The following is a 15,567-nucleotide window of genomic DNA, read 5'->3' as shown; positions in this document are numbered from 1 at the left end:
AGTGGGGCATTCAGTCAACATATGCCTCACTGTCAAGAGTGACAAACACCAAATAAATACCTATAAAACATTGCCATGACACATCTTATACTAAAAAAAGCCTACATGAAAATTTTGACAATTTTCCTGACCGCGGAACTATCGAATTTCACACTGAAAAATTGACAAAAATCATCTCACTTAATTTTCTTTATAACATTATAGAAACAGGTAGCCTTTATAATTACAATGGATGGAAGTAAACATGCTGAGTGGCAATAAATACCACTAGAATAACTCCCAGAAGCATTCTAGGGCCAAAATAGAGATATCAATATTTTCGGAACTTTCCACCCACCTGCGGCACTTTTCACGGAAAATATGGCAAAACTCAAATTTTTCATACAGCCTTTATAATAATTATGAATGGAAGTAAATGTGCGCAGTGTATAAATACTGTATATATATATATATATATATATATATATATATATATATATATATATATATATATATATATATATATATATATATATATATATATATATATATATATATATATATATATATATATATATATATATATATATATATATATATATATATATATATATATAATATATATATATGCATAGCCAGGCATTTCCTCTTTAACATATAAGGGAGATCTTTTTTACCATACCTGTAAAATGGAGTAACTCCCAATCTTATTTATCAAAATCTTCTGCTGCTCCTCATTTCTACCACTTACAGGTAGCGATACAGAACTCATGACATCTTTAATGGAATTCACGAGGAACCTTTCGAGTGCCACAATCCCACACTGTTGTAACAATGGAATCAGTATCTGGTCAACAATGTTCTGCCTGCAAAAATTAATTCCGAGTATTACAAAAACAAAAATAATGCTTGATAATGGTTTCAATAAAGTTAATCATTTGACATGTCATTTAGTAAATTCATTTTAAATCAGGAATTAAGATTTCTCAATAACTACTGTACAGTATATCACTCGTCCATCATCTCAAAGTTTTATTATAATTAGTATTATCAACATTATTATTACTATTACTATTATTATTACGAGCTAATCTATAACCCAGATTGGAAAAGCATGATGCTATAAGGCCAAGGGCTCCACAAGGGAAAAAATAGCCCAGTGAGGAAATGAAACAAGGAAATAGACCTCAAGAGAAGTAATAAACAATCCAAATAAAATACTTTAAGAACAATAACAACACTAAATTACATCTTTTTTATATATATTATAAAAACTCCAAAAAGACAAGAGGAAGAGAAATAAAATAGAATATCATGCCCAAGTGTACTCACAAGGAAGAGAACTCTAATCCAAGAGAGTGGAAGGCCATATAACAGAATCTATAGCACTACCCAAGACTAGAAAACAATGGTTTGATTTTGAAGTGTCCTTTTCCCAGAAAAGTCCCTCTTCTACCCTTACCAAGAGGAAAGTAGCCACTGAACAATTACGTTGCACTAGTTAACCCCTTGAATGAAGAGGAACTGTTTAATAAACTTAGTGTTGTCAGGAGTATGAGGACAGAGGAGAATATGTAAAGAATAGGCTAGACTACTCGGTGCATGTGTAGGTAAAGACACATATCTTATAACTAATTAGATGTTAATTGCATTTTGAAAAATGAGCTATCCCCTTTTCGCACCTATTTCATACATCAACTGAACCTATGCTAAAAGAGATCTCAAATGTTAACTAACCTGAAACTAGGACTCCGTTTTGAGTCGGAAAATAGGCCATGTACATATTGAAGAGTTTCAATCTGCTTAGACGATTGCTGTCCTCTTATGAATTTCTCCAGCGCTGGCTGCAGATCCTCCTCGTAACGATGGTTTTCTTCTCGACAAAACAGCCTGTCAAAGAGTCCTTAAGGATAACTAAAATACATGGCAATATATTGTTGTAAAAATACTAAATAAAATTTACTGATGGTTAAAAGAAATTTTACATTACAATACCTTTGGTAATTAAGGATATACGTTCGAAAATAAAATAATAAAAATTATAAAAATGGTACTGTATATCAAAAATCCAAATTTCATTTGAAACTTTTGGCAAAAATCCAAATTTCATTTGAAACTTTTGGCAAATAGATCATGGATGAGTCTGTTACACAAATATAAAATTTGAAAAAATTGTCCCTTAATTAATATACACAAAAGACAAGTAAAATTAAATATCAACTCAGAACTTACTCTATAACCAACTCGAGCAATAGGAGAGATTTTGAAAGTTCTAAACCAGTCAGAATTTCACTCAGAGCTTGATGGTATTCCCGATCCTTGCTGCCGCCAGGGGTGAATTCAACTGATCGCAAGGGGAAGTTACTCACACTCATCACATTCAGAGACTCACTGAAATAAAGTATTTAATTTTATTCCTGTAATTCAATAAGATTAATTCTAACAAGCCTTGAGTGTTGTTTACAGTATCCTACACAATACATTAGGACATACAGTACTGTACATAATAAGACGAAAGCAAGCAAATTCGAGTTTATGTGGAAGTTACAATTATACATCAGGTGTTTTACCTTCACAGACTATATAGAATGTCAAATCTTTACAGAGCAAAGACGTACTGTATTTTACTTACCATACACTAGAGGTAATGGCTTCTGACATTGTTAGAAAGAAAGGCAAGAGCTTTAGAGCCTTAATTTTCAAATGAAGCTCATATTTCTGGCTTAAAATTCCTCTATAATACATAACAATATCCGATCTTGGATCCGAGACACTTCCTTTGATAGTGCCTTCCCTGTCTATCAAAAACAATGACGTAAGAACACTCAAGAGAGATTCGTGGTTTACGCTTTGCTCTCCAGCTCTTGATATAAATGTTGGCCAGTTACTGAGGAAGGATTTGAGAACACGAACACCATACCTGAAAGGCAAAACACCAAGTCAAAATCCAATTTACATTTCAGTCTTTATAAGTTCAAATGACATCAATTAACATCATCCATAGACAATGTTGATTTAACGAGTATGTTAAATCAACACTGTCTATTCTTCTTCTTCTTCTTCTTCTTTGTCTGCATCTTTTCCCACTTTTATGTGGGGTCAATGTTTCAGACCAGCTTTCTCCATCTACCTCTGTGGGAAAAGATGCAGACAAAGAAGAAGAAGAAGAAGAATAGACAATGTTGATTTAACATACTCATCTTCAATTAAAATAATGCACGGTTTTTAATTTAAAGGTTTCATCATACTGAGAAATAAATACATTATGCAATAAATGAAAAATACTGACATGCCCAAAAGCGGTTTGAGTAAAAAATTTACCAACTACATTATTTTTGCCTCAAATGGACATTTTTAGTTAAAATAGAAAAAATAAATTTCTGAGACATTCAACTAATATACAGTAGTTGTCTCCTTAAAATCATTAAATACCAAAGTGTGTGAAATATATAAATAAATAAATAAATAAATAAATAAATAAATATATATATATATATATATATATATATGTATATATATGTATACATATATATATATATATATATATATATGCATATATATATATGTATATACATATATATATATATATATATATATATATATATATATATATATGCATATATATATATATATACATATATATATATATATATATATATATATATATATATATATATATATATATGTATATATATATATATATATATATATATATATATATAAAAGAAAAAATAACCTAAATAAAGGAAGATGTAAAGACACTTACTTTGTCCTGACAGTAGAATTCCTAATGAGAAACTCGAGTATCATCGCAGCGAAGCCGATGCCACTTTCAAAACTCTCTCCTTGTAAGAGTTCCACACATTTCATCATTATCAAATCAAATTCTGCAGCAAAATGTGGAATCAAAAAGGACCCGAGTACATTCATTACATGGGTCCCTTTTCTAATTTCCTTCCCACCGGGTCCAATAATCATTTCTTTGCTGGTTGCAAAATTGAGAAAATCTTCACGTACCTGAAATAAAAAATATATGACAGCAATTTCCAATATCCTAAAAAACGGATTCAATTACGGACATTCCAGTACAGTACAGTAAGGTTAAAGTATCCAGAAAATAAGTTGGAATAAGAACATCATTAAGGTATTGTGCAATAAGTACAGTACGGATAAGAAATCAGTATGCTGTAATAATTCACATGGACACTGTTAACCCTTTTACCCCCAAAGGACGTACTGGTACGTTTCACAAAAGCCATCCCTTTACCCCCATGGACGTACCGGTACGTCCTTGCAAAAAAATGCTATAAAAATTGGTTTTTCATATTTTTTGATAATTTTTTGAAAAAAATCAGGCATTTTCCAAGAGAATGAGACCAACCTGACCTCTCTATGACAAAAATTAAGGCTGTTAGAGCAATTTAAAAAAATTTACTGCAAAATGTGTTGGGAAAAAAATAACCCCTTGGGGGTTGAGGGTTGGAAATTTCCAAATACCCCGGGGGTAAAAGGATTAAACTTTAATTTTCTTTCTTGGTCGGCATTTCAGTTCACAATATCAATAATTTACAGAAAACTGTTAAACATAAAATAGCTTTAAATTCACAAGTTCAACTTTCTTTATTTTAACTTGCTCTAATGTTCCCCTCTAATATCATATGGACTAGTCCCTTGGGAGAGCCCACAGTGTGTCTTTGGTATTCTATTATCATTACCTCCGCAAACGAAGTTGGAGAGGAGGTTATTTTTTGCCATTGTTTGTCTGTTTGTGGGTGTGAACAACTTCCTGGCCACTATTTTACTCATAGAGTAGTGAAACTTTCAGGGATTGATTGTTATGTTAAGACGTGGAAGTGATTCAATTTCGAAAATCCTAGGTCAAAAGTCAAGGCCGAGTAAAAGGTTGTTTGCATGTGAACAACTTCCTGGCAGCAATTTTACTCATAGAGTAGTGATACTTCGAGCGATTAATTATGTTGAGACGTGGAAGTGGCTGCATTCTGAAAATCCTAGGCAAAAGGTCAAGGTCAAGAAAAATGGTAGAGAAATAAGCTGCCGTGGCTGAAATCTGCGCTCTAGATTAAAATAGTACAGTTCTATACTGTATGTAGAATATTAAGTTTCTGAGCCAATTTCTTTTTTCCAGATCAGATACTATTTACATATAACCAATAATACTAATTAACCTTGGTTTTTTGTATCATAATTTTTATTTCATAAAATAAAAACATACAAAAAAAAACTAAATCTATGATTAACTAGAAGGGCACTCAGTAGAGCACATACCTCCTCCGCGGCAGCTTATTTTTCGACCATGACTTTTAACTTTAGTATGTATTAATGAATGGGAGGTAAATCAGTTGTTGTTTTCGGATGATACTGTACTGGTTGCAGACACAGGAGAAGCTTGGCCGTTTAGTGACAGAATTTGGAAGTGTGTGAGAGAAGGAAGTTGAGAGTTAATGTGGGTAAGAGTAAGGTTATGAGATGTACGAGAAGGGAAGGTGGTGCAAGGTTGAATGTCATCTTGAATGGAGAGTTACTTGAGGAGGTGGATCAGTTTAAGTACTTGGAGTCTGTTGTTGCAGCAAATGGTGGAGTGGAAACAGATGTACGTCAGAGAGTGAATGAAGGTTAAGTGTTGGGGGCAGTTAAGGGAGTAGCAAAAAATAGAGGGTTGGGCATGAATGTAAAACGAGTTCTATATGAGAAAGTGATTGTACCAACTGTGATGTAGGGATCGGAGTTGTGGGGAATGAAAGTGACGGAGAGAAAGAAATTGAATGCGTTTGAGATGAAGTGTCTAAGGAGTATGGCTGGTGTATCTCGAGTAGATAGGGTTAGGAACGATGTGGTGAGAGTGAGAATGGGTGTAAGAAATGAGTTAGCAGCTGGAGTGGATATGAATGTATTGAGGTGGTTTGGCCATGTTGAGAGAATGGAAAATGGCTGTCTGCTAAAGAAAGTGATGAATGCAAGAGTTGATGGGAGAAGTACAAGAGGAAGGCCAAGGTTTGGGTGGATGGATGGAGTGAAGAAAGCTCTGGGTGATAGGAGGATGGATGTGAGAGAGGCAAGAGAGCGTGCTAGAAATAGGAATGAATGGCGAGCGATTGTGACGCAGTTCCGATAGGCCCTGCTGCTGCCTCCGATGCCTTAGATGACCGCGGAGGTAGCAGCAGTAGGGGATTCAGCATTATGAAGCTTCATCTGTGGTGGATAATGTGGGAGGGTGGGCTGTGGCACCCTAGCAGTACCATCTGAACTCGGTTGAGTCCCTTGTTAGGCTGGAGGAACGTAGAGAGTAGAGGTCCCCTTTTTGTTTCTGTTTCATTTGTTGATGTCGGCTACCCCCCAAAATTGGGGGAAGTGCCTTGGTATATTTATGTATGTAATTGGCGTGGATTTTCATACACTCAAATATGAACCAAGTTTGAAGTCTCAGTGACAATGATTTCCAAACTTATGGCTGATTATGTGAATTGGACATTTTACTTGATCGTGACCTTGACCTTCCAAAATTGATTGGTTTCCAGCTTTTTACATACCATTTAATCCCTGCAAGTTTCATTACTCTAAGATTAAAATTGTGGCCAGGAAGCTATTCACAAACAAACACACACACACGCAACCACACTAACGGGCAAAAATATAACATCCTTCCAACTTTGTTGGCGGAGATAAAAACATTACTTCTACATTTACACAAAAGTGGAGAACAGGAGAGCTAAATCCTGTAATCAACCACCATAAAATACTGAATCCTATTTTATGAAAAGACATTTATACACTTCTTATCATATATCTATTTTCAACTTCAAACACTACAGCACCTTTCTCTCCAAGATAATTGCACCACATCCATCCATCCATATACCAAGGCACTTCCCCCAATTTTGGGGGGTAGCCGACACCAACAATGAAACAAAACAAAAAGGGGACCTCTACTCTCTATGTTCCTTCAGCCTAATCAGGGACTCAACCGAGTTCAGCTGGTACTGCTAGGGTGCCACAGCCCAACCTCCCATATTTCCACCACAGATGAAGCTTCATAATGCTGACTCCCCTACTGCTGCTACCTCCGCGGTCATCTAAGGCACCGGAGGAAGCAGCAGGGCCTACTGGAACTGCGTCACAATCGCTCTCCATTCATGCAATAAATAAAAGTTGGCTTGTGTCTTTCAACAACAGAAAAACAAGGCAATTCAGTCTCTCCAAAATCTATTACAGTAGATAATCACCTCCACCAATGAAGTTGAGAGGAGGGTATGTTTAATACATTAGAAATGCCATCATCAGACTCCGCCTTTGCCCCTTAACCCTGGATAGGTACGCTCCTCGGACACCCCTTTAAGGGTATACTCGGACGCGAACGACCCCGACGCCAAAAAAAATTCTTGAAAAATCAGTTTTTGCAGTAACCTCCTTTTTTCTTTTGCCAAAAAAAACTTCAATGAATGCTTAAAACAACTATAAAAATAAATACTACTCATCTGCAGAAAAACTATTTATTATAAATATTTTAAAAAATTAAGTAGAAAAAAAAAAAAGACCTGACATAAAAATTCATAAAAAAAAAAGTTTATACATATATACACAAATCCTTTTAGGAATTGATTCTTGAATGTTTAGGACACATCTTGATGTATTTTGGATGAAGTCAGACCCATGGAGGTGAAGATCTGAAATGAGAAAAAAAGGGTAACTTTTTTTGGCCAAAAAAATTTGTCCAAATTTCATGAATTTTTTTGGGTACCCAAATGAAATAGGAAGTGGCTAATTTTTTTAGGGAATAAACATATGGTATCCTAAAATAGAAATATGTAAAAAAATCTTCATTATTTTGTAAATTACATTTATATCAGGGGCCATATCTAAAGGTAATTTTTTGAGTACTTAGAAATTTCGTAAAAAAATACATATATTTAATATATAATATGATATTTATGCAGGTAAAAATATACCAAAATATCACAAATTCTATAGGGAACAAGAATATATATAGATAGGGCAGCTTACGCTTCGGATATGTCCACAAAATGGCCGCCAACCACACTGACTCAGACTCCCTAATCTGCCACTTGAAATGTAGGAAGGGTATGTCAATTTCAAGGTGTTATTTACTAATCTAATTATTATTGGATATGCATAAAAATTGTATGGTGGGTTGCTGGATAATTGTCGATTATTTTACGACTATAAAATTAAAATTCTGACCCAAAAAAATTTTTTTGAAGGGAAATAAAATCGAAAAAAAAAAAAAATGTAAAACAATATAATATTTTAGCTAAAAAAATTTGATGATATTCAATCAAAAAAAAAAGTAAACAAAATTTTCCGACAAATAAACATCTAGAGGAATCATTACTCTGTGATAGTTCCTTAGTACGTAGTAATTTTGAAAGAATTGGGAAAAAACGAAAAAATGGCAATCACCGGAAAATCGAACACATACCTATATATACGCCATATCTGGCTAAAAAAAAGATAGGCATGGGTAGCCAGATCATCTAGAAACACTTTCCAACACTATAAAAGTATAAGTTTTGCGACACTACTTGCCAATTCCTTACGGTAACATGACTAAGCAAAAAAATGCAAAACAAATAAAAAGGGGCACTCGCGGAAAAATGGCTAACATTCTAATATACGGCATTTCAGAAAAAAAAAATTCAGCCACGTGCTAGGCAAACCATCAAGGCACATTTTCCGACAAATAAACATCTAAATGAATAATTACTCTGTGATAGTTCCTTAGTACGTAGTAATTTTGAAAGAAATGGGAAAAAACGAAAAAATGGCAATCACAGGAAAATCGAACACATACCTATATATACGCCATATCTGGCTAAAAAAAGAAGATAGGCATGGGTAGCCAGATCATCTAGAAACACTTTCCAACACTATAAAAGTATAAGTTTTGCGATACTACTTGCCAATTCCTTACGGTAACATAACTAAGCAAAAAAATGCAAAACAAATAAAAAGGGGCAATCGTGGAAAAATGGCCATTCTAATATACGGCATTTCAGAAAAAAAAAATTTCAGCCACGTGCTAGGCAAACCATCAAGGCACATTTTCCGACAAATAAACATATAAATGAAATATTACTCTGTGATAGTTCCTTAGTACGTAGTAATTTTGAAAGAAATGGGAAAAAACGAAAAAATGGCAATCACAGGAAAATCGAACACATACTTATATATACGCCATATCTGGCTAAAAAAAAAAATAGGCATGGGTAGCCAGATCATCTAGACACACTTTCCAACACTATAAAAATATAAGTTTTGCGACAGTACTTGCCAATTCCTTACGGTAACATGACTAAGCAAAAAAATGCAAAACAAATAAAAAGGGGCACTCGCAGAAAAATGCCCAACATTCTAATATACGGCATCTCAGATAAAAAAAAAAGACATGCACGTGTTAGCCCAACCATCAAGGCACACTTTCTAACACAAACATGAAAAAAACATCAATAATATACGGCAATTCCTTACTACGTAGTAAATTTTTACAAATATTGAAAAAAAACAGAAATTGGCAACCGCAGTTAAATACCCAATATACCAATAACTACGTCGTATCTGACAAAAAAAAAATCACGCATGGGTAGCCAGATCATCTAGACACACTTTCCAACACTAAAAAAGCAAAAGTTTTACGATACTATTTCGCAATATCTTACGGAAAAATGACTTGGCAAAAAAATGAAAAAAATGAAAAAGGGACACTCGCGGTAAAATGCCTGACATTCTAATATACGGCATCTCAGATAAAAAAAAAAGACATGCACGTGTTAGCCCAACCATCAAGGCACACTTTCTAACACATAAACATGAAAAAAAAATGAATAATATACGGCAATTCCTTACTACGTAGTAATTTTTACAAATATTGAAAAAAAACAGAAATTGGTAACCGCAGTTAAATACCCAATATACCAATAACTACGTCGTATCTGACAAAAACAAAGTCATGCATGGGTAGCCAGATCATCTAGACACACTTTCCAACACTAAACAAGCAAAAGTTTTACGACCCTATTTGGCAATATCTTACGGAAAAATGACTTGGCAAAAAAATGAAAAAGGGGCACTCGCGGTAAAATGGTCCTCGTGGTGATGAACGACATTTTAACTAAAAAAAAAATCATGCACATGGTAGCCAAACAATCCACCAAGACTTTCCACAACTGATAACCTATACAAGTTGCACCATTCTACGACAATTTCATAATACGTAATAACTTTGATAATTATGCAAACTACCTTAGAAGGGTAAACTCGGTCGCGAACGACCCCGACGCGTCTCAGAAATCGGGGAAGGAGTACAGCTACAGCAATGCACATCTGGACACTACTAGAGCGTGTAGGGGAGACACCTCCTGCAGGTCGATCACCCACAAATTCAGTCACGGGGGTGAGTCACGTGAGAAAAACCTGTTTTTTTTTGACGCTCGGGGTCGCAAACGACCCATCGTACCTATCCAGGGTTAATTCTCCCTTATCGGAGATGGGGTCCTGGTGAAGAGGAGGGTATGTTTTCGGCCCTGTTTGTCTGTTTGTGAACAACTTCCTGGCCACAATTTTACTCATGGAATAGTGAAACTTTCAGGGATTAATTGTTATGTTGAGACGTGGACATGATTAAAATTTTGAAAGTCCTAGGTCAAAGGTCAAGATCGACCGAATTAATCCTAACAACCAAGTTCGCACATGGTTGTCGCACATACTTCAAATACGTCTACAGTCTAAATTGATTCTGGGAAAGGCAAGCTGGTTTTGAGAAATAAGGTGCTGTGGCAGAGGTCTGTACTTTCAGAGTGCTTTTTCTAGCTTCCTTCATGAATTCACGTGGCAGTAAGAATTAGCAAAGGCTGTGTAGTACACAAATAGGGTAACTACACCAAGGATCCAAAAATCAAAGTCAGCAAATCACAGTCTTATGACTGTCACATGACCTTCCTAATGGATATACAGAAGGTCCTCAGATTCCAAACATTTTGACTTACAAACACAAATCTAACTAAAACTAACATAAGATAAAGAAATAGTGTAATAAAACAATATTATATCATTAATACAATGAACAAAACAATATTTGTAATAGCCCGATATATATTTCATATGAAACCTGACTATTTGTTGCCTTTTGTAGCTAAAAATCATAGGCTAGGAGTCAGGTTAGGCCTACCCTGGGACAAAATTTAATAAAATGTTATTCTTATTAATAAAATAAATTTTTGAATATACTTACCCGGTGATCATATAAGCTGTCAGCTCTGCTGCCCGACAGAAAAACCTAAGGACAAAATACGCCAGCGATCGCTATACAGGTGGGGGTGTACATCAACTGCGCCATCTGTCGAGCAGGTACTCAAGTACTCCATGTCAACACAGAACCAATTTTCTCCTCGGCCCACTGGGTCTCTATTGGGGAGGAAGGGAGGGTCCTTTAATATATGATCACCGGGTAAGTATATTCAAAAATTTATTTTATTAATAAAAATAACATTTTTCAATATTAAACTTAGCCGGTAATCATATAAGCTGATTCACACCCAGGGGGGTGGGTAGAGACCAGCATTACATGTTGACATTATTATGAGCTAAGTATTTTGTATTTCATTTTAGCAGTTATTCAAAATAACAAACATAAAATAAATAAGTACCTGGTAAGGAAGTCGACTTGAACAATTACTCTGCCTTTTTAAGTACGTCTTCCTTACTGAGCCTCGCGATCCTCATAGGATGCTGAGCGACTCCTAGGAGCTGAAGTATGAAGGGTTGCAACCCATACTAAAGGACCTCATCAAAACCTCTAATCTAGGCGCTTCTCAAGAAATGACTTTGACCACCCGCCAAATCAAGTAGGATGCGAAAGGCTTCTTAGTCTTCCGGACAACCCAAAAACAATAATAAAACATTTCAAGAGAAAGATTAAAAAGGTTATGGAATTAGGGAATTGTAGTGGTTGAGCCCTCACCCACTACTGCACTCGTTGCTACGAATGGTCCCAGAGTGTAGCAGTTCTCGTAAAGAGACTGGACATTCTTAAGATAAAAAGACGCGAACACTGATTTGCTTTTCCAATAGGTTGCGTCGATTATACTTTGCAGAGATCTATTTTGTTTAAAGGCAACGGAAGTTGCGACAGCTCTAACTTCGTGTGTCCTTACCTTCAGCAAAGCTTGGTCTTCCTCATTCAGATGGGAATGAGCTTCTCGTATTAACAGTCTGATAAAATAGGATAAAGCATTCTTTGACATAGGCAAAGATGGATTCTTAACTGAACACCATAAAGCTTCAGACGGGCCTCGTAAAGGTTTTAAATAGAACTTAAGAGCTCTTACAGGACATAAGACTCTTTCTAGTTCATTTCCAACCATACGATAAGTTTGGAATATCGAACGATATTGGTCAAGGCCGAGAAGGCAGCTCGTGTTTGGCTAGAAAACCAAGTTGTAGAACATGTAGCCGTTTCGGATGAGAATCCGATGTTCTTGCTGAAGGCATGAATCTCACTGACTCTTTTAGCTGTGGCTAAGCATATCAGGAAAAGAGTCTTTAAGGTGAGATCTTTCAGGGAGGCTGATTGTAGCGGTTCGAACCTGTCTGACATAAGGAATCTTAGTACCACGTCTAAATTCCAACCAGGTGTAACCAAACGACGCTCCTTCGTGGTCTCAAAAGACTTAAGGAGGTCCTGTAGATCTTTATTGTTGGAAAGATCTAAGCCTCTGTGACGGAAGACTGATGCCAACATGCTTCTGTAACCCTTGATAGTGGGAGCTGAAAGAGATCGTTCTTTCCTCAGATATCAGAGAAAGTCAGCTATTCGAGTTACAGAGGTACTGGTCGAGGATACGGATACTGACTTGCACCAGTTTCGGAAGATTTCCCACTTCGATTGGTAGACTCTAAGGGTGGATGTTCTCCTTGCTCTAGCAATCGCTCTGGCTGCCTCCTTCGAAAAGCCTCTAGCTCTCGAGAGTCTTTCGATAGTCTGAAGGCAGTCAGACGAAGAGCGTGGAGGCCTTGGTGTACCTTCTTTACGCGTGGCTGACGTAGGTCCACCCTTAGGGGAAGTGTTCTGGGAACGTCTACTAGCCATTGAAGTACCTCGGTGAGCCATTCTCCCGCGGGCCAGAGGGAAGCAACTAGCGTCAACCTTGTCCCTTCGTGAGAGGCGAACTTCTGCAGTACCTTGTTGACAATCTTGAACGGAGGGAATGCATATAGATCTAGATGTGACCAATCTAGTAGAAAGGCATCTATATGAACTGCTGCTGGGTCCGGGATTGGTGAGCAAAATATTGGGAGCCTCTTGGTCATCGAGGTTGCGAAGAGATCTATGGTTGGCTGGCCCCAGGTGGCCCAAAGTCTCTTGCATACATCCTTGTGGAGGGTCCATTCTGTTGGAATTATTTGTCCCTTCCGACTGAGACAATCTGCCATGACATTCAAGTTGCCTTGGATGAACCTCGTAACTAGTGAAATGTCTAGACCTTTTGACCAGGTGAGGAGGTCCCTTGCGATCTCGTACAATGTCAGAGAGTAGGTCCCTCCTTGCTTGGAGATGTACGCCAAAGCCGTGGTGTTGTCCGAGTTCACCTCCACCACTTTGCCTTGAAGGAGAGACCTGAAGCTTTTCCAGGTCAGACGTACTGCCAGTAGCTCCTTGCAGTTGAAATGCATTGTCCTTTGATTCGAGTTCCATAATCCCGAGCATTCCCTACCGTCTAATGTCGCACCCCAGCCTACGTCCGATGCGTCCGAGAAGAGAACGTGGTTGGGAGTCTGAACAATCAGGGGAAGACCCTCTCTAAGGTTGATATAGTCCTTTCACCAAGTCAGACAAGACTTTATCTTTCCGGAAACCGGGATCGAGACCGCTTCTAGCGTCTTGTCCTTTTTCCAGTGAAAAGCTAGATGGTATAGAAGAGGACGGAGGTGTAGTCTTCCTAGTGACACAAATTGATCCACGGATGACAGTGTCCCTACCAGACTCATCCACAGCCTGACTGGGCAGCGTTCCTTCTTCAGCATCTTCTGGATGGAAGCAGGGCTGAGGGTTGATCGTCTTGTTCAGCAACGTCCTCATCAGAGGGTTCCTCATCCGAATCTGATGAGGAAACGGCAACGGAGTGGGCAACGTCTGACTCGCTGAATCCGGTCGCACTGGTGGATGCGTGATGGAGCCGGACGCAATATCATGGCACTGCTGCACAGTCTGTGAACTGTCAACAACCATGGGTGCGCGAGGAAGTACAGCGTCAACCCGAACTGTCTAGACTGTCTGGGTTGTGCAGTCAACACCCTACCGGGTTGCTGAGGTTGACGCACTGCGTCACAACAAGTCACCTCTGCTGGTTGTTGAACGTCTTCCTAGTGACACACTGAACGTCAACAACCACCTCCGAGCGTCGCTTAACGTCAACGTGCGACTGGCAACCCACACTGGGTCGCATCGGTGGAGGAACCACCTCAACTGGCAGACGCGAGTAGGTTACCTCAGCGTCAACAGGGCGCACAACCAACCGGATGGAAGGTTGTTGGCCAGAAGGTTCTTCTCCGCATTTCAGTCCTCTATCAAGGACACAAGCTTGGACTGCATGTCTTGCAGCAAAGCCCATTAGGGTCTACGGGAGCAGGTGTGGCAACAGACGGGGTTAGCGACTGAGGCGGAACCATTTACCATCCCTGGAAGCCTTGTTATGTGTGACATAATAGAACAGCAAAACTTCAAAGGCTCGACAAAAGTTGAGAAGTTGACCTGTAAACAACTTGGAGCGTCTCCTGGCTAGGCGCCAGGGCGAGTCTACCAGAATTGAGAAGTCTATCTGGGCAGAGGCATGAACTCCCAAGCCGAGAACTTCTCTCGTGTCCTATCAGACTCTCGCTCTATAAGCCAGTTTAAAAGAAGGGAAATCAAAGGCTGTATCCCTAAAACTCCTCCTGGTGCAAAAACCAGTCGCCTAGCCAACGTAGCGAGAGAGCACTAGCTTAACAACAACGGCTTCGAAGTAGCTAGGCCTAGTGTAAGCTCTGACGTTTAGGCGAACGAGGAGCAGCAGTTACAAGATCCGGACGAAGATCCTTAAAAAATTATCATGATTTAATTAAAGTCCATAGGAGGCTAAGCAGCTTAAGGCTCCTCTCCAAATGACAGAGTCCTCAAAGGAATATCAGTAGGAGGGAGAACAGCACTTTCTCATCTACAGGAACCTTGTCGGATAAAAGCTAGGTTATCTCAGTGAGTCTCTCACTGGTGCATTAGAAGCAGACCAGAAGGCAACGTCATGAAACTGCTTGACAGTCTGTGAACTGTCAACAACTGAACTGTCAACCACAACAGGTGCGTGAGGACATACAGCACTGGTGCATTAGTAGCAGACCAGAAGGCAACGTCATGTAACTGCTTGACAGTCTGTGAACTGTCAACAACTGAACTGTCAACCACAACAGGTGCGTGAGGACATACAGTGTTCACTCGAGACTGCTTTGACTGTCTATACTGAGCAGTCAAAACAACTCTAGAATGCGGAGGTTGACGCACAGCGTCAAAACAAAGCAACTTAA

General features: G+C 38.1%; 1 protein-coding gene across 1 annotated transcript in view; it reads right to left on the bottom strand.

Moving 5' to 3' along the window:
* LOC137615446 (DNA-dependent protein kinase catalytic subunit-like) overlaps positions 1 to 15,567 on the bottom strand; it is a 125,538-nt gene that overhangs the window by 54,455 nt on the left and 55,516 nt on the right. The window contains 5 exon segments of the mRNA XM_068345324.1: positions 662 to 845; positions 1,717 to 1,869; positions 2,212 to 2,370; positions 2,612 to 2,899; positions 3,746 to 3,996. Of these exon segments, the coding sequence (XP_068201425.1) occupies positions 662 to 845; positions 1,717 to 1,869; positions 2,212 to 2,370; positions 2,612 to 2,899; positions 3,746 to 3,996 (1,035 nt within the window).

This window comes from Palaemon carinicauda, chromosome 21, assembly GCF_036898095.1.
Source record: "Palaemon carinicauda isolate YSFRI2023 chromosome 21, ASM3689809v2, whole genome shotgun sequence".
Classification (NCBI taxonomy): domain Eukaryota; kingdom Metazoa; phylum Arthropoda; class Malacostraca; order Decapoda; family Palaemonidae; genus Palaemon; species Palaemon carinicauda.
The sequence above is the reverse complement of the archived record's forward strand: the minus strand, read 5'-3'. Positions and strand labels throughout refer to the sequence as shown.